The 26058-nt window shown below is 39.1% G+C and overlaps 1 protein-coding gene and 1 pseudogene across 2 annotated transcripts in view; one reads left to right on the top strand and one right to left on the bottom strand.

The window, feature by feature from the left end:
* Positions 1–26058, top strand: part of C10H10orf67 (chromosome 10 C10orf67 homolog) — a 152953-nt gene that overhangs the window by 84593 nt on the left and 42302 nt on the right. The window contains exons 10-13 of one of the 2 annotated variants that reach the window (XM_055296760.2): positions 403–567; positions 14984–15049; positions 16093–16172; positions 16264–16329. In XM_055296760.2, coding sequence (XP_055152735.2) covers positions 403–567; positions 14984–15049; positions 16093–16172; positions 16264–16329 — 377 coding nt within the window. The remainder of the gene's footprint in view (positions 1–402; positions 568–14983; positions 15050–16092; positions 16173–16263; positions 16330–26058) is intronic. The other variant, XM_055296761.2, reaches the window with a different exon arrangement.
* LOC129491999 (transmembrane protein 230-like) lies at positions 8239–8576 on the bottom strand (annotated as a pseudogene).

The raw sequence follows: 26058 nt of genomic DNA, 5'->3' as shown, positions 1-26058 counted from the left end.
AAAGCCAGCTAGTGGGGCATCAGGAGGAGTGCATCCTGATATCCTCATCCTTCCTACTATTTCCCTACCTTCTTCCTACCTAGATACAAGCCTCGAGCTGCCACCCACCCCTCTCCACATAGACCACCGTTTCAGGGGCTTCCAAACAGCATGGATCTGTTGGTGTGTTCTTCTTAGGACATGAGGATTAAAGGGGGAGAGTGGAGAAATAAGCCCAGCCTGCCAATCAAATCCTGCTAAGAGAGACTGTGGGCCCGGAAGCAAGAACAAATCCATGCGCTCTAGGACTGAAAACCTCAACTCTGCAATTCCAGCTCAGGGGAGGGGAAGAGTGTGAAAGAAAGGGACACAAATCCAAGAAACAAAATGAGAATAACAAAGTTGTTTCTTTTTGCGTGGCAGGCTGTAAGATCAGCCACGGGGAGAGAAGCCTCTTTGTCCCCACGGCCCAAGTCTCCACCCAGCACCACAGCTTCGAGGCCACATTCTGCGACCATGAGTGTATCATCTGCTGGGGCCAAGAAAGCCAAGACACCAAAGAAGGCTTTAAAGGAAGACCAAGCTGTGGTAAGAACTGCTTCCGTGACCACACCCTGTCCACCTTCCTCTGCACAGGGGCTCCTGTCTCTTTAGCCCTATCCATGAGGCCTGCAGTCTAAGCACACCTGGTTCTCACCCCTGAGTGGGGGGCTCCAGCTGCCTATTTCTAAACCAACATGTCAGAGGGAGCCTCCTTCACTTTCCCAAGATGAAGTCATCAGTATCCCCAGCCAGGCAGTTGATTTAGCTAAGTCACTAAGCACCAGTGGGTCTCTATTTAATTACCAAAATAGAGAAGCTACATCCCAAGCACTTTCTAGGATATGCAGTCTCAAACTCATTACTGCCCAGTGTCATCAGAAGATTCCCGGAAGGACACACAGGTAGCCAGTCCATTTGCTCATGCAGGACTCCTCAGCCTACAACTGGGTGAAATCACGCTCTCAGAGACGTGCATGCATGAACTCTATGCTGCTGCTCTCCTTTTCTACCTTTCCCCAGATCATCACAACTGTTTCTGCAGGAGCTAGGGTGGCACCCTTGGTCTACATAAAAAGGAGGTGCTAAGAAGTAGCTCTGAGACACTCAGCTCACTGTGGGCTAATTGTGTGTATGTTTATGTGGCACTGCTCACTACATTATACAATACCTCCCATCATTATGACCCTGTATCTCTACAGCCTTCTGCTCTTAGCCGTAAGAATAGTTGTATTTCTACAACTCTTAGTTGTTCTGTGGACACTGTGAATTGTGTAGTCAAGGCTCCTTTTAGAAGGCATAGAACCCATGTTTTGCTCTCTCAAACTCTGTCCTATTCCTACGTGTTCCCACATTCTTCCTTCTTCTCTTACACAGGGCAGAATTTGCACTTCTCTCACTTAGAGCATGGAGGACTGGAGCAGAATTGTGCACGCTGTGTGCATCCTTGCTCCAAAAAGGGAGAAGGCGAGGTGCAGATCTCTCATGCCCACTCGCCAGGAGATGGACCACTCCTCATATCCACAGAGCGGGAGGGAGCAGGTAGAGCAAGGCCAGGCTTGTTGCGCTACTGGAAGTCACTCTACTGGGAAGAGAAAAAGCATTCTCCTCTGTGAGCATTTCCACTTTGCAGAGAGCTAGGAAGTGTAGACAATTGGAAATCAGTGTAATTTCCCAAGGGAAAAAACTGACACTGGAAGAGGGTAAATTTTGCATAGAAATGACCAGTGACTAGGTTCTAGAAGTAAGATTTTTATAACCCAGACTTTGGGAAGTATTTTTTTGGACCACACAAAGAAAGAACTGAACTGCTGTGCAATGCTGCATGCTGACCTGGTTGGGGAGACCGGCCACGCTGGGTGAGGGGCCCAAGGCTGGGTCAGCTGCCATGAAATTGGTCATGTGTCAGGGGTCTGTGGTCTGAGGCTCCGAGATGATGGCTGGGAGGACTGCACAGCCCGGTCAGCGACTGGGGCAGAGCAGCTGAGCCTCTTGTTCTGAGGTCACAGCAGCAGGGGGCAGCTGTAGCAGAAGGTGCCCCGGTCCCCACAGCAACCCCAAGGCTGGAACTAAATCTTAGAATTCCAGCTTGGAAGCTCCGGTGTCCCCAGTTTACAGATGGAAGCTGAGCTTCCAAAGTCACAGTCACAAGGGGCAGAGATATTCCCTGTTGTCCCCCACCGAAAATGCAAAATAAAGGACAAAGACTGACAAATCTCTGAGAAGGTGTCATTTCAACAGGCTTTTCTCTTTGTGTAACAATCTTTCCCTGTGACTGTAATGATGGTGGCCTGGGTATCTCCAAAGCTTACCAGTACATTTTGTCAGCTGAGGGAGTCTCTGAAGTTAATATATAACAATAAGTCAAAATTGGACTGGGGGAGTGTAGAGATTACTTAAACTGGGTTTACGTATTTCTATGAATTGGCTCAATTTTAAAATGAAGTATGTTTTTCTAGTTCACTGTTATTACTGTCCCTTACACTTTGTTAATAATAATAATCCTGTTGTTCTAAGCGCTCCCTTCTATCCCCGTCCACTGTGGTTTATTCTTTACCGTATATATACACATTCTAGCTATAATTTTCCTGCTCCTCTTTTAAATATTTAACTCCATGGAGGTAGCTGGACCTATTAAAAATTGTCTTTAAAGGGTTTTATAATATTTACCACGTGTAAATTACCACATGGAGGGCTTGTTACAGGAACTTTGTACATCAGTCATTTAACGTATCTAATTAATCATACTTATTTTTTTGAAATCTGTGTCATTCGGTGGGAACAGCACACGTGCTACCCACAGCGGAGCACACAGTGATAAACTGAGTGTTTAGCCAGTCTGAAAAATACGATATGAACATTAGCTGTCTGATTTCTATTAATGAACGATTTCACAACATAAAATCTGTATTTGTACAGTGCTTTTATGTAAAGTTTGCTTTTTGATATGTGCAAAACATTTCAAATACTCAAGTTTCATATATCAAGGTTAAAATGGATTCTCAGGTTTTCCTCTCCCAACCCTGAGTAATTAGTTAATTATGCTTGCACCCAATACATGCTTCCATGTAGGACTTCTGAGCTTCCATGGGGTAACCAGGTCTATACTGATGAACATATGGTGCATGCTTTGATCTGCAGAAAGAATCAGGGCCCTTCTGTGTGGGAAATGGGACATGGGAGAAAGTCAGTCATGTTCCCATTCTTAGAGTTCTCTCAATACAAAGCAATTTCTACAGATAAAAGACTTCAATAAAAACTCTAGAACTTCTTTTTTTAAACATTCAAGAAGTGTTAGGTAAAATAGTATTGCAACTATTCTGCAGTTATGACCATAGTCACCTTGCAAGCTAGTGATTTTAAAAAAAATTGTTATTATGGGATATAGAATTATTACTATAGCTATATAATATTATAGGCTAGATGGTTGAAGAAAAGATCTTTTCTTCTGAAATTTCCTATTTTTCTCCTAGATACAACTCTTATTTGGTTAAATTGCACATTTAAGATAAGCTCTATTAGAGAAGAAAACAATATAATCTGCTTACTGTTTCATTATTCCATTCTTTTTTCCCTTGGCTTGGCTTGATACAGCAGGCAGTTAAGGGAGCTGCAGAGCAGTGTGGGAAAACCAGCACTTTACCCGTTGTTTATCCGGCAGTGCTAGGCAATGCAGTAACAGAGATAGGACAATCCTGTACATGTGCATGATCTTCAGAGGTTGTCAAAGGATATTTACTATATTTTGATGGATTATGATGACACAAAAGAATTATCCTTATCATACTTGATCTTTGTTTTATAATATGGATAACCCTAAAATGTAGAGATAAAATGTCAAAATCATCGAAAATCACATTTTTCATTTATTACTAAAATGAATTCATCTTTAGATTCTGCTCTCAGAGAGCAAAATTGAAAATGTGAGTAATATATTTAAAATCCAGCTGAAAGGTGACTTTCATCTTCTGCCTTATTTTATGCTGGGTAGTTTGATAATAAATTAAATAAATACCTTCGGCATATTTGGAACAGAAAATATTCTAGTGAAAATAGCGTTTAATATTTGTGGGATACATGAAAAGATGATGTCAAAAACCGACTGAAAAGGGGGTTTATGCTTGTGCTCTTATTGATTTTGTTGTGAAACAATTATAACATTTTATTTGTGGCGTTCACTAGGTTTGAGTGTGACTTAAACTGAGGACTGAAGATTTTGCTGTGAAATCAGGAATAGATAAATTCAAGGTTTGGATAATGTCCTTATTCTTCCCTACGCACTGTCAGCCATTGGGACAGATGTGAGGTCCTGACCACAGATGATAGCGACTTGGTGGTAGCAGAAATGTCATCCCTGACATTCAGGAGCCCACAGACAGCGAGGTGAACCTCTCCCCCACCCCCTGCCCCTCACATGGTGTTGCTTGATTCCATTTGCTGGGGCTTCAGCTGTGGATTTCTCTCCAGTTCCCAGTGGGAGTCAAGGCTGGTCCTGAACACCAGGTCATTTGGCCAGACTCCTGACACTACCCAGACATGGGTCTTTCCCCCAGAAGGCTGAGCATCTGACATGCTGTCACTCATCCTGACTGCCATCGTCACATCTGCCAGTGCTGCTGCCTGGTGTATTAAATCGCTGCTCACCAGAGTCAAGCCAGAGATGGCTGCACCCCTCTAGATGCTGGCCGTGGACTGTTGACCACTGTCTTTGGATTTAGCCTGGCCAAACTTGTCAGTTTCTCCAACCCCAGTCTCTCCAGATCCCAACTTTCTCCTCAAACCCTGGGAATAAGTCTATGTGAGTTATAACACATCAATTTTGTTTTCTTTAGGAACTTATTTTCATGAAGGATGGTTCTTAAACCTTTTTTCATTTAACACTCTCTTAACTTTCTTCTCCTCAATGGAATCTCTGCTTGTTCATCATGAAAATTGATCCTATTAAAATTCTTTGTTTCCTCTTATTGATTCATCTATTACTATTTCTTCTCATTTGCATATCTGAACAATCTTAGATAACCAGTGACATCTCACCAAATTGATATATTGCTCGCCAAATCCAGAGTTCTTAAGTTGTGTTAGCTTATGCAGCTTAATTAGGGAATAAAGGTACACTTTTATTTTAGGCTTTAAAAAAATCTTTAAAACAGTCCAGGGGTGGCTGCTCACACCTGTAATTCCAACATTTTGAGAGGCTGAGGCGGGAGGATCACTTGAGGCCAGGAGTTTGAGACCAGCCTGGGCAACATAGTGAGACCCCACCTCTACAAATATTTTTTAAGTTAGCCAAGTGTGTTAGTGTGTGTCTGTGGTCCTAGCTACTCAGGAGGCTGAGGTGAGAGGATTGTTTGAGTCCAGGAGTCAAGGCTGCAGTGAGCTATGATCCCACCATTGCATTCCAGCCAGGACAATATAGCTAGATCCTGTTTCAAAACAAAAAAATGTGTCTTAAAAACAGTTTGAGGATCTCCTTCAGCAATTTTAGTGTGGGAATCATTTCTTTGTTGCGTGTGTGTGTGTGTGTGTGTGTATGCAGGTATTGAGATACTGTATCTCAGCCCTTGTATTAATTGGACTCCCCAAATTTTCATGGCATTTTCTCTTCCAAATCTGTAAAAGAAAAAGAAGTTATCTACACCTAATACTATGAAGCACTATGGAGTCCAGTTAATCCAATGGCTGAAAGTATACAGTGAACATTTATTTGAATTCATTCCACCAGAAATGATGGTTACAGGCCTAAACGACCTCAAGTGTGATTCTGGTGGTCTGTCTCCCTAGTTGACAATTTGCAAGTCGAATTCAATTACAATTTATAAGATTTCTGTCTGGTTTACATTAAATAAAGCATATTTGAAAGGTCTTTTTGTATTAAAATTGGAAAGATTTCAATATGAAGGTTTAGATTTTTATGCAACCACTGGAAAAGTTAGGAGAGCAACCATTAGGAAAGTAATATAAAAAAGATTTCAGACTGAAGCATCCAAGCAGCTGATTGATAAGAGGTCAATAAGAAGTCACTGCAATCCATAGGAACCTCTGGTGGGAAATCTCCCACCAAATAGCTTAGTCTTCAGCGGTAAAGAGTGTTTCTTATGAGCTCCCAGGAAAGCCACTTAGAACTCCTATCTGTCCATGAATCTTGCTCTAAATGCCTTTGGATAATCTTCTCCAATATTCCCAACAAAGGGACAGTTCTTTAGAGTTCCTAACATGTTATATGCTTCAAAAATTAAAGTTTAATATAAATATTTTCATGTAACAAAAATTGATATAATTGTCACGGTAAGATTTGCATTTGACACTTTTATTTATGCCATTTCTAGAGCTTTCATTTCTTTGTGTAGATCTAGGTTTCTATCTGGTGTCATACACCCTCTTCCTTTTGGTCTCCTACCAATGAATTCTCTTAGTTTTTGTTTGTGTCTGGAAAAAACCCTTTTTTTGCCTTTATTTTTGATAGATATTTTTCTGAAATATTTTCTGAGTCTGCGTTGACAGTTTTATTCTTTTAATACTTTGAAGATATGACTACACCCTCTTTTGGCTTGCATAGTTCCTGACGAGAAGTATGCTGTAAATTTTAACTTCGTTTCTCTGTTTGTAATGTCTTTTATTTTGGATTGACTCCAAGAGTTTCTCTTTCTCTTTGCTTTTCAACAGCTGGATAATAAAGTATCTTTGGTTGTTTCTTGTCCCCTCTCCTTCATCTCTTTATTTCTATTTATCCTGAACTTCTTGAATTTGTAGTTTAATATCTTTTGTTAACTCCTAAACATTATCTACAATTATGTCTTTGCCTTCAAATATGTCTGTGCTAGACTGTGTGATGTTATTCCACCACTCTTACATGCTCAGCTCATTAAAGTTTGAACTGCTTTTTTTCTTTGTTTCAGTTTGGAGAGTTGTCTTTTTTTACCTACCTTCAAATTCACTGATTACTTTTTTCAGTTATATTGAGTCTGCTGATGAGCCCATCCAACAAATTCTTCATCTTGATTGTTGCCTGGTTTATTTCTAGTATTTCCATTTGATTCTTTTTTACATTTTCCACCTCTCTGATGAAATTCCCTGTCTATTGTTTATCACGCATGTTGTTCACCTTTTCTCCTAGGTTCTCTAACATTTTGATTATAGTTCTTTCAAAGTCTTTATCTGATAGTTCCAAGATATGGGTCATCTTTGAGTCTGGTTCTGTTTATTGCTTTGTCTCCCAACGATGGATTTTTTTTCCTTGCCTTTTTGTCTGTCTTTTGTTTGGTTTTGTTTTGACATTTTAATTTACTTTGAATATAAGTCACTTTTTGCAAGCTAGGAAATACAATCAACCTAACTCAATCTAGTCTTCTAGGGATCCAGGCTGAGTCTTGCGATCTTTAGCAGAATGCCATCATAATATTAGGTGCTAGCTCTAGGGTTATCAACTCTAAATAAGAATCACTTCTCTGCATTTTTCATTAGGAAACAGCCAAAAGTCCAATCCTTAAAGGCATGATATACAGAATAGCTTGATATACAAAGGACAGAATGACCCAAATTGTATGCTGCCCAGTCTATTGGTGAACCAAATTAGAGCTCACTAAAGATTGGTAAACAGAGAAAGTGTTTAAAGTGTTTACATTTTGAAAACTTGCTCTGTAGTTTGAAGAATTCCCAGATGCTGTCGATAAGAAAGCAAGTAAAAAATATTACAGATGGACTCTCACCGATATTTGATTTTACCATCATTTTCCACTAGAACATGAAGGTAGAAATAAGTGTAGGAGATAAGATACTTAGATATTTTAAAAATAAATTACCTAGTAATTTTAAAAAGACATACTGTATTCTTTCATTTGCTACAAGAAGAAATTGACAATCAAGACTATTTAAAAGAAGTGTTGGACTCTAAATAGGATGGTGAAGACAACACATTCCTTTACAGAATAAGTTCCCATTTTTCCAGACAATGAACATTGCTATTCCTCCATGTTCCATATTCCTGGGGAAAACGTTGTCAGCAGCTTTTTGTCAGGGCCAGGAGACAAAAAATAGACCATGTCTGAATGATCTGATTGTAAGCTCAGTTAACATCTTTGGAATAGACCCACAAAATCTGGCCGATGTTTTATTAAACATCTGCAAACTGCAGAATTCTTTAGCCCTTAGACATAGTTTCTGCTCAGAATCTTAAAGCCGGGTGCAGTTCCACTGTGACTCTTCTCAGGGCTGAGGTGGGTGCTAGTCATCAAAGTCTGGAAGGTCATGGTAGGAGTAACCCTGGTAGCTTTTGGATGCATTTGGCAGGAACACCAAATTGCCAGTGATCAGAACTGGAACAGCCTAGTCTGTCCCCACTTTGCTGATGTAGCCCGACAGTAGGAGGGAGCCTATGATAATAGAAAGGTGCCAATCAGAAACAGCACAGTGGCGACTGCAATGGCCTTCTAAGGCATCTTGGGAAGGCCTTTTTTAAACCTTAGGAGGTCAGTGTAGTCACTGTCTGTGCTGGAGACCCTTGAGTATTTTACTTTACTACTAGGGATTCCAGTAGCCAAATTGGTATGGGATGGCATCATCACATGCTGACACAGCTATAGTTGAAGCAGCATGCCAGGCCACCAGTGCACCGAGAGCTCGCCCGTGGTTGGCAATGGGGATGCCAGAGGCCACATGGTACAACCACCTAACATGTCTGGCACCATCCAGCCTGTTCCAGCAAGCTGCCTCATATTTCTGATTGAATGCTGGACATCATGTGTAGAATAGTAGAGATTGAAATAAATTGTATTCATACATGGAAATAACCTGTCTCTTATGAGACTATACATATAAACACCCATACACATATGTGTGTATACATACATGTGTGTGTGGGGGGGTGTGTATGACTACTGTGACAGGTTGGGACAATCTAACCAAAGTTGAGTTGAGTTTGGTTGTTGCTATGGTTACCTCTACTGGACCACAGTCTTTTATTTAAAAAAAAAAAATAACAGAGTCTGGCTCTGTCACCCAGGTTGGAGTGCAGTGCTGTGATCTCAGCTCACTGAAATGTCTGTCTCCTGGGTTCAGGCCATCCTCCCACCTCAGCCTCCCAAGCAGCTGAGACTACAGGCACATGCCGCTATGCCCAGCTAACTTTTGTATTTTTTATAGAGATAGAATTTCGCCATATTGCCCAGGCTGTTCTCGAACTCCCAAGCTCAAGGGATTCTCCCGCCTTGGCCCCCCAAAGTGCTGGGATTACAGGTGTAAGCCACTGCACCAGGCAACAGTTTTGATATTCTTTTTGTGGTGGGTATGTGACTAGAGTGGGAGTTGGGGTCACAGAGTGCTTTTCTCTGACTACCACTCTACCCTCAGCTTATAGAACCTGTCCACATGTGCATAGAGAAGATCTGCCTCTATGCTCTTATCCATGCCTCAGTAGTGCACTGCTATTGCTTGGTGCTCCATGAGTGAAGGTAGAGAGCATTCTCTGTGGTTCTAATCCAAACTCAGACTTTCAGAAGTGTTGTATGCTCAGGCCCCAGAGGTGGACTTTCTCAGCATTCTTGCCCCTCTTCCCTGGGGCAGTTCACTCTGCCTTGTATCTGAAGTTGGTCTTGGGCAGGAGTTTCCTGTCCTTCCTGCAATAGTAGGACACCTCCACTTGGTATTGGCACAGAGTTGAAGGTCCAAGACAGTTACCATTCCCTTCCCCTAGGGGAGCAACCTGTTTCTTTTGTTTTTCCCATTGACATAATATATCTCCATTTTTGAGCTGTGAGCAAGAGATTCTGCTGCCCATCCCAGCAGTTGAAAACTTTTCCTTTGGAGAAAGGAGTGGCCTGGGAGAAATAAATGGGATTTGATACCTAACACTTCTTCACAGCATCAACCACTGATCACCTTCTTTGAGCCTGGTTGGCCAGAGTTTGCTTCCCCTCTCCCAGAGGCTTAAGACTTTCACATCCTAGGATAGAACGGCCCAGGGAAGGTGATTTTCCTGCAGTAGCTGCTGATCCCCTCCTCAAGTCTGCACCATCAACAGTGACTCCTTTCAAAATTGCTCTGCCCTCAATTTTTCTCATGAGTATCTGGTAAGGGACAGGAAAGAAAAAAAAGACTTGTGAGTCAGTGCAAGCTCCACTTTTAACATGTGCCCCCAGCTACTTCAGACTGCCCTGCTCACCAGCATTTGATCTTCAGAAGTTCTTTATATTTTAGCTTATTCTTCTTACAAGCTTGTGGTGAAGCTGGCATGGTGCTTCTTCAGCTGTAGACGAGACCTATGAACTGTTCATGGCTCTCATCTCTCTTCTGAGGGCCTTGTTCCTGTTTGGAATTTAGGTTACCTGGGTGTGACCCCAGCTCTCTGATGGGTTCAAGAAAAGTTGTTATTTTGTAGTTTATCTAGATTTTTCTTGTTTTTAGCATTGGAATGGCATTTTTTGCTTCCTAAGCGAGAGCCAGGGAGTCTGAATTTTTTTAATAAAACGGATACAGGGCCAGGCATAGAAGCTCATGCCTGTAATATTCCAGCACTTTGGAAGGCCCAGGCAGGAGGATTGCTTGAGCCCAGGAGTTCAAGACCAGCCTGGGGAACATAGCAAGACTTCTTCTCTACAAAAAATACAAAAATTAGCCGGGCATGGTGGTGCACACCTGTAGTTCCAGTTACTTGGGAGGTGGAGGTGGGAGGATCACTTGAGCTGGGGAGGTGGAGGCTGCAGTGAGCCAAGACCATGCCACTGCACTCCAGCCTGAGCTATGGAGCAAACTCTGTCTTGAAGAAAATAACTCACAAAATTGATACATACTTATTATACAAAATTTGCTCAATGAGGAAATGCCAAAAGAAAATTTTTAAGAAAATCCTGCCACCCAAAGATGATCACTGAAAACCTCTCATTACCACCCCTCCAGACAAGTCTTAATGCAGATTTTCATTTTCGACGGGATGCGGATAACATCGTTCCATACCATTGAATTTATATAATCAATTATATGTGCTATATGTATTTCACCCCACAGAAGTAGCACAATTTACATAGCCAATTCATGTCAATTTACCAGTGCCTTCCTGAGATATTGTTTCTTTTTTTTTCTGTTATAAACAATGGCTTCATCATATTTAATAGACACATTCCTATCACTGAAGCGACCTGGTCACAAATTTTCTGGAGTGAATAGTTTAATAGATGTGTATTCTGCTTTTGTATAGATGACTTCCTACAGTGAACACATGAACACAAGGTCTAGGATGGTCTAGAGCCAGGTGAGGAAGCCAGGCCCAGACAGACTTTTGTGGCCTTCTGAACCTTTGAGACATGCTTGAGAGTTGCATATAGCCTGGATCAGCCTAAATCCTGTATGGCTTCACAGCCCAGTCATTCTACCAAGATGCCTCAGAGCCCCTTGGTAAACATGGAGTGGCACCTTTGGGGACATCAAATGAAGAAAGTCTTGTCCTATTTTTTAAAGATTTGCCTACCTTAACAATTTTGTTAGAAGAAAATTCACAAGTGATATATGTAGATAAATGTTTTGTTTTGATTTTTGGCCTCCGTCATGACTAGTGTGTCCGCACACAGCCTCATATTTTATTCTCAGTGTTCCTAATTCTCAGCCTCTTCTCTCCAAATTGTAGGTGCATGAGGTTGGTCCTTGTTTCGTGTGTTTCTATTAGCCCCTCCTCTCCCTGGCCACTTCCCACCAACTGGCACATTACTGGTGTTCAAAAGTAGTTATTTGCATGGCAGGTTAAAAAATGTTAATATGAAAGTCAAAGTGATTGAGGTTTTAAAGAGGAAAAATTATTCTTCATCATGATGAGTCAGAAAGACTACTTGAATGGTAATATAAATATATTCGACAATTTAAAGGGTATAGAGGTAAAAGGCAAAATACCTTTCATTAAGCCCAGAGAAAATGACTAAAGTTTCATAAGAGAGATGTTTGTGGAAATTAAATGGACTGACTCTTGATAAGAAAAAGAAAACAGAGATGTGAGGGTATGATAAGGAATGTAGTTAATCTTACGGCAGTTAATAAACATAATTTGCTTCTTCTGTTATGCCAAACCCTGGCTACTATTCTAATTTAGAATAGTATATTTGTTAAATTTTTAAAAATATGATGTAAGTGCTTAAAAATGGGAAGCAAATTTAAAAATCATAACTTCCATTATAAATGAACTTTTATTTCTTAATTTTGCGAATTTTTAATTATAAATGTATATACAAATACAAAAGAGAATGAGAAATATTTATAATAAATTATTTTAAATCACAGCCGGTAGTGGTGGCTCATGCCTCTAATCTCAGCACTTTAGGAGGCCAAGGTGGGTGGATCATCTGAGGTCAGGAGTTCAAGACCAGCGTGGCCAACATGGCGAAACCCCGTCTCTACTAAAAATACAAAAAAATTAGCCAGGGGTGGTGGCAGGCACCTGTAATCCCAGCTACTCGGGAGGCTGAGGCAGGAGAATCGCTTGAACCCGGGAGGCGGAGGTTGCAGTGAGCTGAGATTGTGCCATTGCACTCCAGCCTGGGCAACAAGAGTGAAACTCTGTCTCAAAAAAACACACATTTTGTTAAATTACAGTATGTTATTATCTTTACAATTATTTAATTTGTGTTTGTGTTTTCCTACTTAGGAAGTTAATTACTTTTATTTTAATATTAACACTCATTTTCACCTCAATCTATTATGAGTCCAGTGTTTGCACCTGTCAATGAAGTGACCACATAAAGACCAGTGTGTGTATTCCAGAGAAAGTGGAATGTCAGCAGCTGGCAAAACAAAATGACAGTTTAATGTGGACAGAGCCAGGATTCAATAGACCATGTTGCAGCAAAGTTGAAAGTTCAACTCGAACTGGAGAGCAAACACTCTAGTCTACGTGTGATGCTTTTTTTTCTCCTTTTTTAATGAAAAGAGATGTTATCTTCATCATCATAATAGTGTTGTCTTTTGGAGAGATTGAATAATTATTTGCTTTACAGAAGATAGACTTTAGAACGGACTTATCTCTAGTTATTACATAGTTGATCATTATATGAGAGCTGGGAAAAGGGAGCCTTAAAAATTGAAACTAATTTTTACTGTACATAAATTTAAACATAGTTTTTTTTTTAAATAAGCATTCAATCACCGATGTAACTTTGGATATAGTGAAATAAGTATATTAATGTCTTTGTACATGGAAACTTATTTTGTTCTACTGATTTGTTTTCCTAATTTTCTGGGGATTAATTTTTTTAATTTGGGTTAATTTTTTTTTAGCATAATGGCAAATGTTCTCCCTGACCCTGGGCCTGAGGATCTTCCCCCAGTGATTTCCTTGGACTACTGTTAATCAAATGGCAGTGAACTCACTCTCTATCCCTTGTACCCTGGGCAAAGAGGTGGTTCAAGTGGATTGTGCCTTTTGAGAACAAATAGGTGGAGGGATTCCAAAAAGTGTCCATCTCATGTCACTTTGGTGACCCCCACTTTTCTGATGAATGGCCTTATCCAAATCTTTAGCTTCAACCCAAGTACTGATGAATCCCAAATTATATCTCTAGGATCAACCCCTCTCTCAAATTCCAGGCCCTGTCTCAGTTGCTATATTAGTCTGTTTTCACATCGCTGATAAAGACATACCCAAGACTGGGAAGAAGGGGTTTAATGGACTTTCAGTTCCACATAGCTGGGGAGGCCTCACAATCATGGCAGAAGGCAAGGAGGAGCAACTCACTTTTTACATGGATGGCAGCAGGCAAAGAGAGAGCTTGTGCAGAGAAACTCCCATTTTTAAAACCATCAGATCTTATGAGACCCATTCGCTACCTTGAGAACAGCATGGGAAAGACCTGCCACCATGATTCAGTCATCTCCCACCAGGTCTCTCCCACAACACGTGGGAATTATGGGAGCTACAAGATGAGATTTGGGTGGGGACACAGAGCCAAACCATATCAGTTGCCTATTACATGTTTTCATTCGAACAGGCCATGGGTACCTGAGACTCAAAGTGTTTTGGTAAATCTGAATTCATCAAAAACAAACAAAGAAAACCAAAACAAAAAGAGGCTAGCACACAAAATTGTTCCTATTCTTATTGTTTGTTCTTAGTGAATAGGATCATTCTCCATCTACTTGCCCAAATGAGAAATTTCAGGCAGCTCTGTCCTCACTCAAAAAGTCACTTAAATTTTACCTCTTTTGTAATTTCTCTCAAATCTGCCTTCTCTACTTTAGCTCAATTTTGTTTTCTATTGTATCTTCAGTGCTTAAACAATTGTTGGCATATCATAAACATTCAGCAAATATTTACGGAGTGAACAAAGAGAACAAGAAAAGCACTTGGCCCTGCCTGAAGCAGTTAATTCAGGGAACAGACAAAAATTTAAAATATATTATTTCAGTAAAAAATATTTTGGGAGACATTCAAAAGAAACTTTTTTCCATTAACAAGGACAGGCAGCTATGAAAAAGGAACAGTCTGAACCAAAGAACAATTTATTAAAAGGAACAAATAAAACTTTGAAAAAAAGGCAATAGGCAGGCTGAATAATAAAACTGACACAGCTTAAGACTTAATAATCTGAAAGATAAAGTGAAGAAAATTTCCTAGAACATAGTGCAAAATGGCAGACAGAAATAATGAAAAAAGTTAAAATATGGAGAATAGATCCAAGAGATCTAGCACCTTTCTAATAGGATTTTTCTGAAAACAAAACAGATACAATGGAAGCGAGACTATAATAAAATGCATTTTTAAAAAACTGGTATTATTAATAGGAAAATTGTTTTCAATGGGCTGCCATTGTCCAATGGCAAATTATACATATAAACACGGAATTATCTAAATTATATAAGACAGTGAAGATGGCCAGGGGACTATGGTTACCATATTGTAAGTCTCAGTTCTCTTTCTCAAAGCTGCAGAAAAGCCACATTGTTATGCATTAATTTGAAAATTTATATTTTCCTTGGTTTATTTTCTTTCCAGATAAGCTATGCAACACCTATTGGGACACATGAAGAAGAAAAGAAGATGAAAATATCAGGATCTAAGGTATAATAATGACTAATATGACCATTATTACGAACCTAGTTATTGTTTATATTGATGCTGGCTATGCTTAGAAAGTAGCAATGACTTTGGAAGCTACACTGAAGATTAGCCTTATGAAGAGATAGAAGACCTGATTGCCTCTTTAGTATTATTCTGTAGCACATCTCTGCCATATCCATGGAAGTCTCTCTCATTCATGATATGCCTACAATTCAACTATTAGAGATTCACTCATTTTGCCGAAACTTTGTCCTCTTGCAAAATATAAACATTATTGATAAATGGCATAAAGCTCTACTGTGATTGAGTTGGTAAGATCCTTTCTTGAGAACTGTTTTGATAGAAGGAGGAAATGAGTAACTGGGGGAAGCTGCTGCCTATGACGAAGAGATGGAGAGGCCACAGTAAGTGAAGGAAAACACAATTTACAATTTAGAAAACACGATTTACAATTTACAAAACGGGGCAGCTTGTGGGGCTGATGATCAATTTTGGTTGCTTTGTAATATGGTTTAGAGCTAACTGCTTCTAAGTTCACCATTTATAGGAAATAGAGGCATGGGATCTTAAACCATTCCTATGTATGGTAATTTACAAGTAAATATAACTCATTGTTCTCTCAAAAAAAAATTTTTTTTGAGACAGGGTCTTGTTCTGTCATTCAGGCTGGAGTGCAGTGACGTGATCACAGCTCACTGCAGCTTCGACCTCCTGGGCTTACGTAATTCTCCCTCCTCAGCCTCCCAAGTAGCTGGGACTACAGGTGCACACCACCATGCCTTGTTAATTTTTAATTTTTTGTAGAGACAAGGTCCCACTATATTGCCCAGACTGGTCTCAAACTCCTAGGCTCAAGCCATCCTCCCACCTTGGCTTCCCAAAATGTTGGGATTACAGGCGTGAGCTACCGTGCCCCACCTCAAATTGTTTTTGATAGTAGTTAGAATATGCATACTATTTATAGAAATAGTCTTTTCAGATTTATGGAGAAACAAGATATATTGTTTGTGTAATTAACTTTGTGATATATTTTCTATTGAAAGGTTGAAGACAAACATGGTTTGGAGTCTCAAATAGAAGCATTAAAGACAAATTTAGAGAATGAGAAAAAGAAGGTGGAAAGGTACTGGTAATAGAGTAAAAGGCACTGGTAATGAGACATAATGTTCATTTGTAACTAATACAATATTTAACCATCTGTAAATTTATTATAGGTTTAGGAGGGAAGCAGATCGACTAAATAAAAGCTGGGAAAAGAGATTCTTTATTCTCAGGAACAGGTATGGTGTGATATATACAAATTCTATTTCTAAAAATATGACTAATCATCCTTTAAGGAAGTTAGGAATGTTGCAATTTTTTTACATATTAATGTTAAATCACCTCATATACTTCTACAAGAAATGCAAAATAATTGGTCTAAAATAGAAGAGTAATCAAAATCACTGAGAAGTAAAATCATTCGAGATGTTTTCATTTCCTATCTATGTTTCTGTTATAAAAGATCAGCAGGACAGACTCACTCTCTTAATACCTGGTTTAATCAGACCTATTTAGTCATCTTCTTTCACAGGGCTATTAAAACCTTTTCCTGCTCATTTGCACACAATGATATATAACTAGTTTGTATTGTCTTTATAAAGTTGCTTTATATATCAGAACCTCTACCAGACACAGCAGCCCCGGTTCCTCAACCTCTCAGATCTATTTTTCACTCGCATAAGCATTTTGTTTCTTTTCCCAGTACCCTCTTTGCCTTTTTCAAAATGGAGAAAGTGAAACTGTAAAATTCTGAAAAGGACAAAAACGATGCAAATCGGAAAAATGCTTATTTTTTCCCTTACCCTGACATGTTAACATTAAAATTCTGTCTTCTGTTTAGTTGTGTTCTGCCATAATTTCCCCCAGATTCTCTTCCTTAACATGTGTGGGAAATTCTTTTGCAATATTCTTTCATAGTCAAGCATCATCCAGGCACAGTGGGTTTAGTGTTGGTCTGATGGAGGCCATCGGAGGTCAAACTTGAAGCTTACACATAAGATCCTGGGATGGCAATGCCCTACGTTTGCACTGTATTTCCTAAGCACACACTATGGACCTTGTCTGTATAAGCTTCTATACCTGGCTATGTATATTATATGGAAATAATTCATCCTAAGTGCGGTAGCACAAAGAATCCATGCCAAGACAGAAAAAACACAGGATTGAGGGCAAAAACACCTTGTAGTAAAATGTTCTGCCTTGTTCTGTTTGGTGCTGAAATGATCTCCTACCCGTGTTTCGTGTATGTGCTGATAAGCATTTTGTGCTGTGTAAAATGTGCATATCAACACCTGCCCTGTCTCACATAGTTATTTAAGAACAGAATGTAGATACATGTGAGACAAAAGAAAATTTAAATATGCACTTGATTTCATTTCCCTGCACATAGGTTTTGGATTATCTCTAGAGCTGAATAAAATGATATTTATTTCTGTAGGGTTCACTTTCATCCTTAAGATTTACCCTGTCTCTGACCCTACGGGATTTCCCCTATTCTTCATTGATGATTTACAAGAACATATCAGTTTTACTTTTTTTTTTTTTTTTTTTTCGAGAGGGAGTTTTTGCTCTTGTTGCCCAGGCTGGAGTGCAGTGTCACAGTCTCGGCTCACTGCAACCTCCATCTTCTGGGTTCAAGCGATTCTCCCGCCACAGCCTCCTGAGTAGCTGGGATTACAGGTGCCCATCACCATGCCTACCTAATTTTTTTTTGTATTTTTTAGTAGACATAGAGTTTAAAGTTTTACTTCCAATTGATTTTCTATTAACCAAGATGTTGACCATCATATTAATCGTTTTGGTCTCTGCAGACTTTATGTTGGTATCTAAATATTTAGGAAAGCAGAAGTATTTACTACTACACATTTTCTATGTTTTCTCATTTAACCAACTAATTGGGACATTGTAGATTATGTCTCTCTACTTAGAGTGCAGCTCCAGGTATTAATTCAATGTGGCATATGCAGCACCATAGAGAGTGCATTTGTATAGAGTACTTCATTGTGGTGTGGTGTGGAGATTAATTGTGTAGTCACAGACTTACGTGGGCTAACATGGTAATTTCATTTTACTGTAACTGATCCTAGATTAGATGTACTCATTTTTGTTTAGTAGAGGAAAAACCTCGCCTTAGCCAGTCAAGGTCAGAATCCAATCCAATGATTTCTCAGTCAATTCACGATTTATACTGGGTCCCAGTCCAATTCAGGACTTCATTTCCAAGCTCCTTTTCCATCTCTGCGGAGTTCTTATTTCCAGGAAGATTGAATGTGAGCCGTGCTGACAAGGGCAGGGCTAGTCCTTCCTCTTGGTGTGCCAAGCCTGATGTGACTGCCGATGTCATCATTGTCGAATAAACAGTATGCAGGTGTGGCATATCAGCTTCGGAACGTATCCCTACCAGGCTGATGCCACGGTGATGCCGCTGTTTCCACCTCCACCCCAGGCGGCAATCCACATGCATCCACCTGAGCCACCCTCCATTCTGCCTGATGGGCTCTGGGCCAGATGGGCTCACTTTTGCCCACCACGTTTACCAAGCACATAAGAAATGTTACAGGTGGTTCCTGTGCCACTCTGCCTTGCATGTATGGAAGAGGTCCATGCACACATCCCTTCTCCTTCCCCCCCCGCCCCCTACACTCAGAGCACTAGATTGCCATCCCAGAGAGACTGCAAACATCAGAAATCTAGATAGGGCATGCAATGTGAAGGCCCACTCTGCTCATGTAGTCCCCTCACCTTGGAACCCGCTGTAAACAGAAACTCTATACTGCTCCTTACTTCAACAAAGTGAACACCTGTGTCCTCACCACACAGGTAAAGAAAGAAGGAATTAGCAGTGGCTTCATGGTCCCTGTTGCCCATCCAGTGCCTGTCACCTCCCCTCCCAATTAGCAAATATTCTGAATTGAATGCTTATCATTCCCTTGGGGAAAGTTTTCAATAAGGCTCAATTTGTCATAAAAATTGGGCTATTCTAATTTTCAATTTCTACTAATCAGTTTGATAATTTGTGTTGTCTTTTATGTTTGGGAATTTTCTCATTTCATTGAATTGTCTAATTTATTGATATAAAGTTATTCATAATATCCTCGTATTATATAAATGACAGTCATGTGTCACTTGATGACAGGGATAGATTCTGAGAAACGTGTCATTAGGTGATTTCATCATTGTGTGAGCATCTTAGAGTGTGCTTACAAATCCAGATGGCATAGCCTACCACACACACCTAGGCTATATGGTATAGCCTATTTCTCCTGGGCTACAAAACTGCACAGCATGAGACTATAACTGAATACTGTAAGCAATTGTAACACAATGGTAAGTGTTTACGCATCTAAATATACCTAATCATAGAAAAGATACAGTGAAAATGCAGTATAAAAGATGAAGAATGGTCCATCTGTGCAAGGCACTTACCATGAATGGAGCGTGCAGGAGTGGAAGTTGCTCTGGGTGAGCCAGTGATGAGTGAATGTGAAGGCGTAGGACCTTACCATACACTACTGTAGATTTTGTAAACACTAGACACTCAGGCTACACTAGATTTACAAAGAAAAATGTTTTTTTCAATAACAAATTAGCCTTGGCTTACTGTAATTTTTTTACTTTATAAGCTAATTTTTAAAACTTTTTGACCCTTTTGTAATAGCGGCTTTAAACATGAACATATTGTACAGCTATACACGATTATTTTTTCACATAGAGGTGCACACCTGTAGTCCCAGCTACGTGGCAGCCTGACAGGTGGGAGGATCGCTTGAGCCCAGGAGGTTGAGGCTGCAGTAAGTTGTGATCACGCCCCGCACTCCAACCTGGGTGACAGAGTGAGACCCTGTCTCAAATATACGTATATAATTTTTTCCTTTATATTCTTATTCTTTAAGCTTTTGTCTGGTTTAAATTTTTTTATTTTTTACTTTTTAAACTTTTTTGTTAAAAACTAAGATACAGGCCAGACGCGGTGGCTTACGCTTGTAATCCCAGCACTTTGGCAGGCCGAGGCGGGCGGATCACGAGGTCAGGACATCGAGACCACGGTGAAACCCCGTCTCTACTAAAAATACAAAAAATTAGCCGGGCGTGGTGGCGGGCGCCTGTAGTCCCAGCTACTCAGAGAGTCTGAGGCAGGAGAATGGCGTGAACCCGGGAGGCGGAGCTTGCAGTGAGCCGAGATCGCGCCACTGCACTCCAGCCTGGGCGACAGAGTGAGACTCCGTCTCAAAAAAAAAAAAAAAAAAAAAAAAACTAAGATACAAACACACACACTAGCCTAGGCCTACACAGGGTCAGGATTGTCAAGACGTTACTAGGCAGTGAGAACTTTTCAGCTCCATTGTAATCTTATGGGACCACCATTGTATATGCAGTCCGTCTTTGACCAAACATCATTATGCAGTGCATGACTGTATCTGTAAGCTCTGGTGATGTGCCTTTTTCATTCCTGATATTTGTGTTGCATTCCTGAGAATTTGTGTTTTTCTCCTTTTTTCTTAGTCTATTGGGAGTTATCAGTTTTGTGTTATTTATCTCAAAGAAATAACTGCCTTTGCTGAACTTTTCTCATATGTCTTTTCATTGACTTTTTAAAAATTTTAATTTTAATTCAAAAACTTTTTTTTCCTTTCTAACTTTTATTTTAGGTCAGGGGGTATGTGTGCAGGTTTGTTACATGGATAACTTGCATGTCGTAGGGGTTTGGTGTACAGATAATTTTGTCACCCAGGTAATCAGCATAGTACCTGATAGGTAGTTTTTCATTCCTCACTCTCCTCCAAACCTCCACCCTCAAATAGGCCCTGATGTCTGTTGTTCCCATTTTTCTCTCTATGTGTACTCAGTGTTTTGCTCCCACTTATAAGTGTGAACATGTGGTATTTGGTTTTCTGTTCCTGTGTTAGTTTGTTTAGGATAATGGATTCCAGCTCCATTCATACTGCTGCAAAGGACATGATTTTATTCTTTTTTATGACTGTGTGGTATTACATCATGTATGTATACCATATTTTTTATCCAGTTTACCATTGATGGGCATCTAGGTTGATTTCATGTCTTTGCTATTGTGAACAGTGCTGCAATGAACATGCATGTGCATGTGTCCTTATGGTAGAACAATTTATACTCCTTTGGGTATATACCCAGCAGTGGAGTTGCTGGATCAAAGAGTAGTTCTATTTTAAGTTCTTTGAGAAATCTCAGACTGATTTCCACAGTGGCTGAACTATTTACATTCCCATCAACAGTGTGCAAGGGTTCCTCTTTCTCCACATCCTCACCAGCACTTGTTATCTTTTGTCTTTCTGATAGTAGGCATTCTAACAGGAGTGAGGTGATATCTTATTGTGGTTTTGATTTGCATTTTCCTGATGATAAGTGATATTGAGCAATATTTCATATACATGGCCATTTGTGTGTCTTCTCTGGGGAAATGTCTATTCAGTTCCTTTGTTCACTTTTAAATCGGGTGGTTTTCTTGCTGTTAGGCTGAGTTTCTTATACACTTTGGATATTAACCCCTTATCAGATAAGATGTATGGTTTGCAAATGTTTTCTTCCATTCCTTAAATTGTCTTTTCATTTTGTTGTTTTCTTTGCTGTGAGGAAGCTTTATAGTTTGAAATAATCCTACTTATTCGTTTTTGTTTTTTGTTGCTTGTGCATCTGGTATTATATTCAAAAAATCATTGCCAAAGGCCAACGTGAAAAAGCTTTTCCTCCTATGTTTTCTTCTAGGAATTTTATGGTTTCAGGACTTATGTTTATGGCTTTAATCCATTTTGAGTTAATTTTTGTGTACTTATTGTGTAATATAGTGGTCTAATTTCATCCTTTTATGTGTAGATATCCTGTTTCTTCAACATCATTTATTGAAGAGACTATCCTTTCCCCCATTGTATATTCTTGTCACTCCTGTCAAAAATTAGTTGACCATATATGCATGAGCTTATGTCTGAGCTCTCTAATCCGTTCCATTGGTCTAAGTGTCTATTTTCATGTCAGTACAATCATACTGTTTTGATTACTATAGCTTTGTAACATAGTTTCAAATCAGGAAGTGAGCTGCCTCCAGCTTTGTTCCTTTTTCTCAAAAGTGCTTTGGCTAGCATTTGGGATCTTCTATGGTTCCATAAAATTTTAGGGTTATTTTTCCTACTTCTGTGAAAAATGCCACCGCAATTTTGGTAGCAATTGCATTTAATCTGTAGATTACTTTGGGTAGTATAGACATCTTGACAATATTACTTCTTTTAATTCATGAATACAAGATATCATTTTATTTATTTGTATCTACTTTAACTTCTTTCTTCAGTGCTTTATAGTTTTCAAGATACAGATCTTTTACCTTGTTGGTTAAATTTATACCTAAGTCTTTTATTTTTTGATGCTGTTATAAATGGAATTTTTTTAAAAATTTCTTTTTGGGTAGCTTATTGTTGGTATATACAAACACAATTGATTTTTGTATGTTTATTTTGTATCCTGTAACTTTACTGAATTTATTAGCTTTGATGGTTTTTTGATAGAGTAATTGACTTTTGCTTTTATCTTGTTTACTTCTAATTTTTAATGTTTTATTTGCTGTCTTTTTACTAGATTTCGAGAAGGAAGCCTAGATCATTGATTTTTCAGACTTCTTTTCTTTGAATATATGCATTTAACACTATGTACTTTCTTCTAAGTATTGTTTGAGCTGCCTCCCACAAGTTGTGACATATAATATATTTATTATTACTCAAACAAAATATTTTCTAAATGCAGTTTGATTTCTTCTTTGATCCATGGGTTATTTAGAAGTAATATGGGCTGGGCACAGTGGCTCATGCCTATAATCCCAGCACTTTGAGAGACCAAGGCGGAAGGACTGCTTGAGCTCAGGAGTTTGAGACCAGCCTGGGCAACAAAGTGAAACCCATCTCTACAAAAAATAAAAAAATTAGCTGGGTGTCGTGGCATGCACCTGTGGTCCCAGCTACATGGGAGGCTGGGGCAGGAAGATTGCTTGAACCCACAAGGTCAAGGCTGCCGTAAGCCCTGTTCATGCCACTGCACTCTAGCCTGGGTGACAGAGTGGGAACTTTTCTCAAGAAAAAAAAGAGTAAGTAATATGTTTTATTTCCAGTAAGTTGAAGATTAGCTAGTTACAGTTCTAGTTTAATTCTCTTGTGCTCAGAGTACTTACTCTGAATAATTTTAATCTGTTAAAATGTCTTCATGTTTGTTTTATGGTTCAAGCTATGGCTAGTTTTTTAAAATGTTTTTATTCTTGAAAAGAATGAAATTTTTTTTTTTTTGAGCCAGAGTTTTTGCTCTTGTTGCCCAGGCTGGAGTGCAATGGCATGATCTCGGCTCACCACAACCTGCACCTCCCAGGTTCAAGCAATTCTCCTGCCTCAGCCTCCCGAGTAGCTGGCATTACAGGCATGCGCCACCACGCCTGGCTAATGTTTTTTCTATTTTTAGTAGAGACGGGGTTTCTCCATGTTGGTCAGGCTGGTCTCAAACTCCTGACCTCAGATGATCTGCCCACCTCGGCCTCCCAAAGTGCTGGGATTACAGACATGAGCCACCACACCTGGCCAAGAATGAAAAATTTTATCATTGATGGGTGCAGAGTTCTAAATATTTCAATGAGGTCAACTCATTAATTTTGTTGTTTCTATCTTTTACATACTTATTAATTTTTTGGCATCATATCCAACTATTAAAATAGAAGTATTAAATTTTCTACCATGATTATAGACGTATCTATTTCTTATTTTAATCTGTCCATTTTTACTTTACATAGTTTACATCTTAGTTGTTGGGTACCCACAATTTAGATACTGATCTCATCTTGTGAAGTTATCAGTAATATCTATCATTATGAAATGTTTTTATCTTTTGTAATGCTCTTTAGCTTAATGTCTGCTTAACTATTTGGTTAAGAGTGCATGGTGTATTTTTTTCCAACTTTTTTCTTTCAGCCTGTCTTATTTCTATATTTGAATGTGTTTCTTGTAATCGGCGTATAATTGGGTTTTTAACCTAATCTGTCAGTTTTATTTTATTTAATTGTCATACTTTATTTATTTACTTTAAGTAAAAATACTATAGTTGGGTTTGTATTTACTACTTAACAGGTTGTTTTCTATTTGACCTGTTTTATATTTCTTCTTCTCTCCTTTTTGCCTTGTTTTGAACCAATGAATCTTTTTTATTCCATATTTTCTTTTATTAATTTGTTAGTTATTCATTTTCTTTTTTTGAAATTTCTCCTTTGTAAAATCTTATTCTTAGCTTATTGCAGTGTTTTAGAAATTACTATTGATACCAATTTCCCAAATATTCTAGAACCTTAGAGTATTTTCACTCCATTTAATTCTCTCCTATATTTTAATTTTAATTCTATTTTTTTAACTCCATGAAATGTTGCTATTGTTGTTTGGCATACTCAGTATTCATTTATATTTACTCACACATTTACTCTTTGTTGGGCCTCTCATTTTTTTCTGCTTATTATGTTTTCATCTGAGATCATTTTCATGCTGCCTGAATAGCTCTCTTTCATTTTTTGTTTCTTAATTTTTAATACAGGTTTGCTGGCAAATAATTCTCTCAGCTTTTCTTTGGAGGAAAATGTCATTATTTTACCTTCATTATTGAAGAAAGTTTTTGCTAAGTATAGAGTTCTATCTTGGCAGTTATTTTTTCAGCCGATTAATAATGTCAGTAGGCCAGGCATGGTGGCTCATGCTTGTAATCCGAGCACTTTGGGAGGCCGACGTGGGCGGATCATGAGGTCAGGAGTTCGAGACCAGCCTGGCCAACACAGTGAAACCCCATCACTACTAAAAATACAAAAATTAGCTGGGCGTGGTGGCAGGCACCTGTAATCCCAGCTACTCAGGAGGCTGAGGCAGGAGAGTTGCTTGAACCCAGGAGGCGGAGGTTGCAGTGAGCCAAGATCGTGCCACTGCACTCCAGCCTGGGCAACAGAGCTAGATTCCATCTCAAAATGAGTAAATAAATTTAAAAAATTTAAAAAATAACGTCAGTACTTTGGCCTTCATTGTTGCTGTTGAGAAGGCAGCTGTCAGTCTTACTGTTGGTTTTTTTTTCATGTCTGGGTACTTTAAATTGTTTCCCTTGATCTTTGGTTATCATTAGTTTTATTATCATGTCCCTAGGTATAGTTCCTTTTATTTATCTGGTCTAGCTCTTGAATCTATGGGTCAATGTCATTTCTGAATTTTGGAACATTCTTAGCTATTATCTTTCTATGTATTATTTCTGCTTCATTCATATCTACTCTGATCTTCCTGCTTCCTTCTTTAAAAAAACCTTTGTGATTACATTGGGCCCACTAAATAATCTAGAATAATTACTCTGTCTCAAGATCTGTAACTTAACACATCTGCAAAGTTCTTTTTACTATGTTAGGTAGCATACTCAAAATTTCCAGGAATTAGAAAGTAGGTATTTTCATGGGGCGCAATGTTCACTCTACTACAGTCAACCTTCTGGCCCCCAAACAATCATGCCTATCCTGCATGCAACATGCGTTTACCACATCCCAATATCCCCCAAAGTCTCAACCCATTACAGCATCAACTCAAGTCCAAAATTTCATCTAAGTGTTATCAGCCTCAGAAGTCCCAGTTTGCATCATCTAAATTAGGTATGGTGAGACTCTGGTTATAATTCATCCTGGGACAAAATTTCTCTCCATATGTCGACTCGTGAAATTATAGATTATTTGCTCCCAAATACAATAGTGGGAAAGGCATTGTGTTGACATAAATGTCAATAATAGCTATAGACATTCTTGTTTGAAAGGGGAGAAAGTAGAAGGAGAAAATTGAGTCACTAGTCCAAACAATTTTGAAATTGTTTCAGCATAATGCCATTAGGTTTCAAGGCCTGGGCTAATTCTCTGTGACTCAAGGTTCCACCTTCTGGGCCCAAAGCACTACTACTGAGTC

The sequence above is a fragment of the Symphalangus syndactylus genome, chromosome 10 (genome assembly GCF_028878055.3).
Source record: "Symphalangus syndactylus isolate Jambi chromosome 10, NHGRI_mSymSyn1-v2.1_pri, whole genome shotgun sequence".
Taxonomy (NCBI): Eukaryota; Metazoa; Chordata; class Mammalia; order Primates; family Hylobatidae; genus Symphalangus; species Symphalangus syndactylus.
This window is presented reverse-complemented; position numbering and strand designations above follow the sequence as displayed.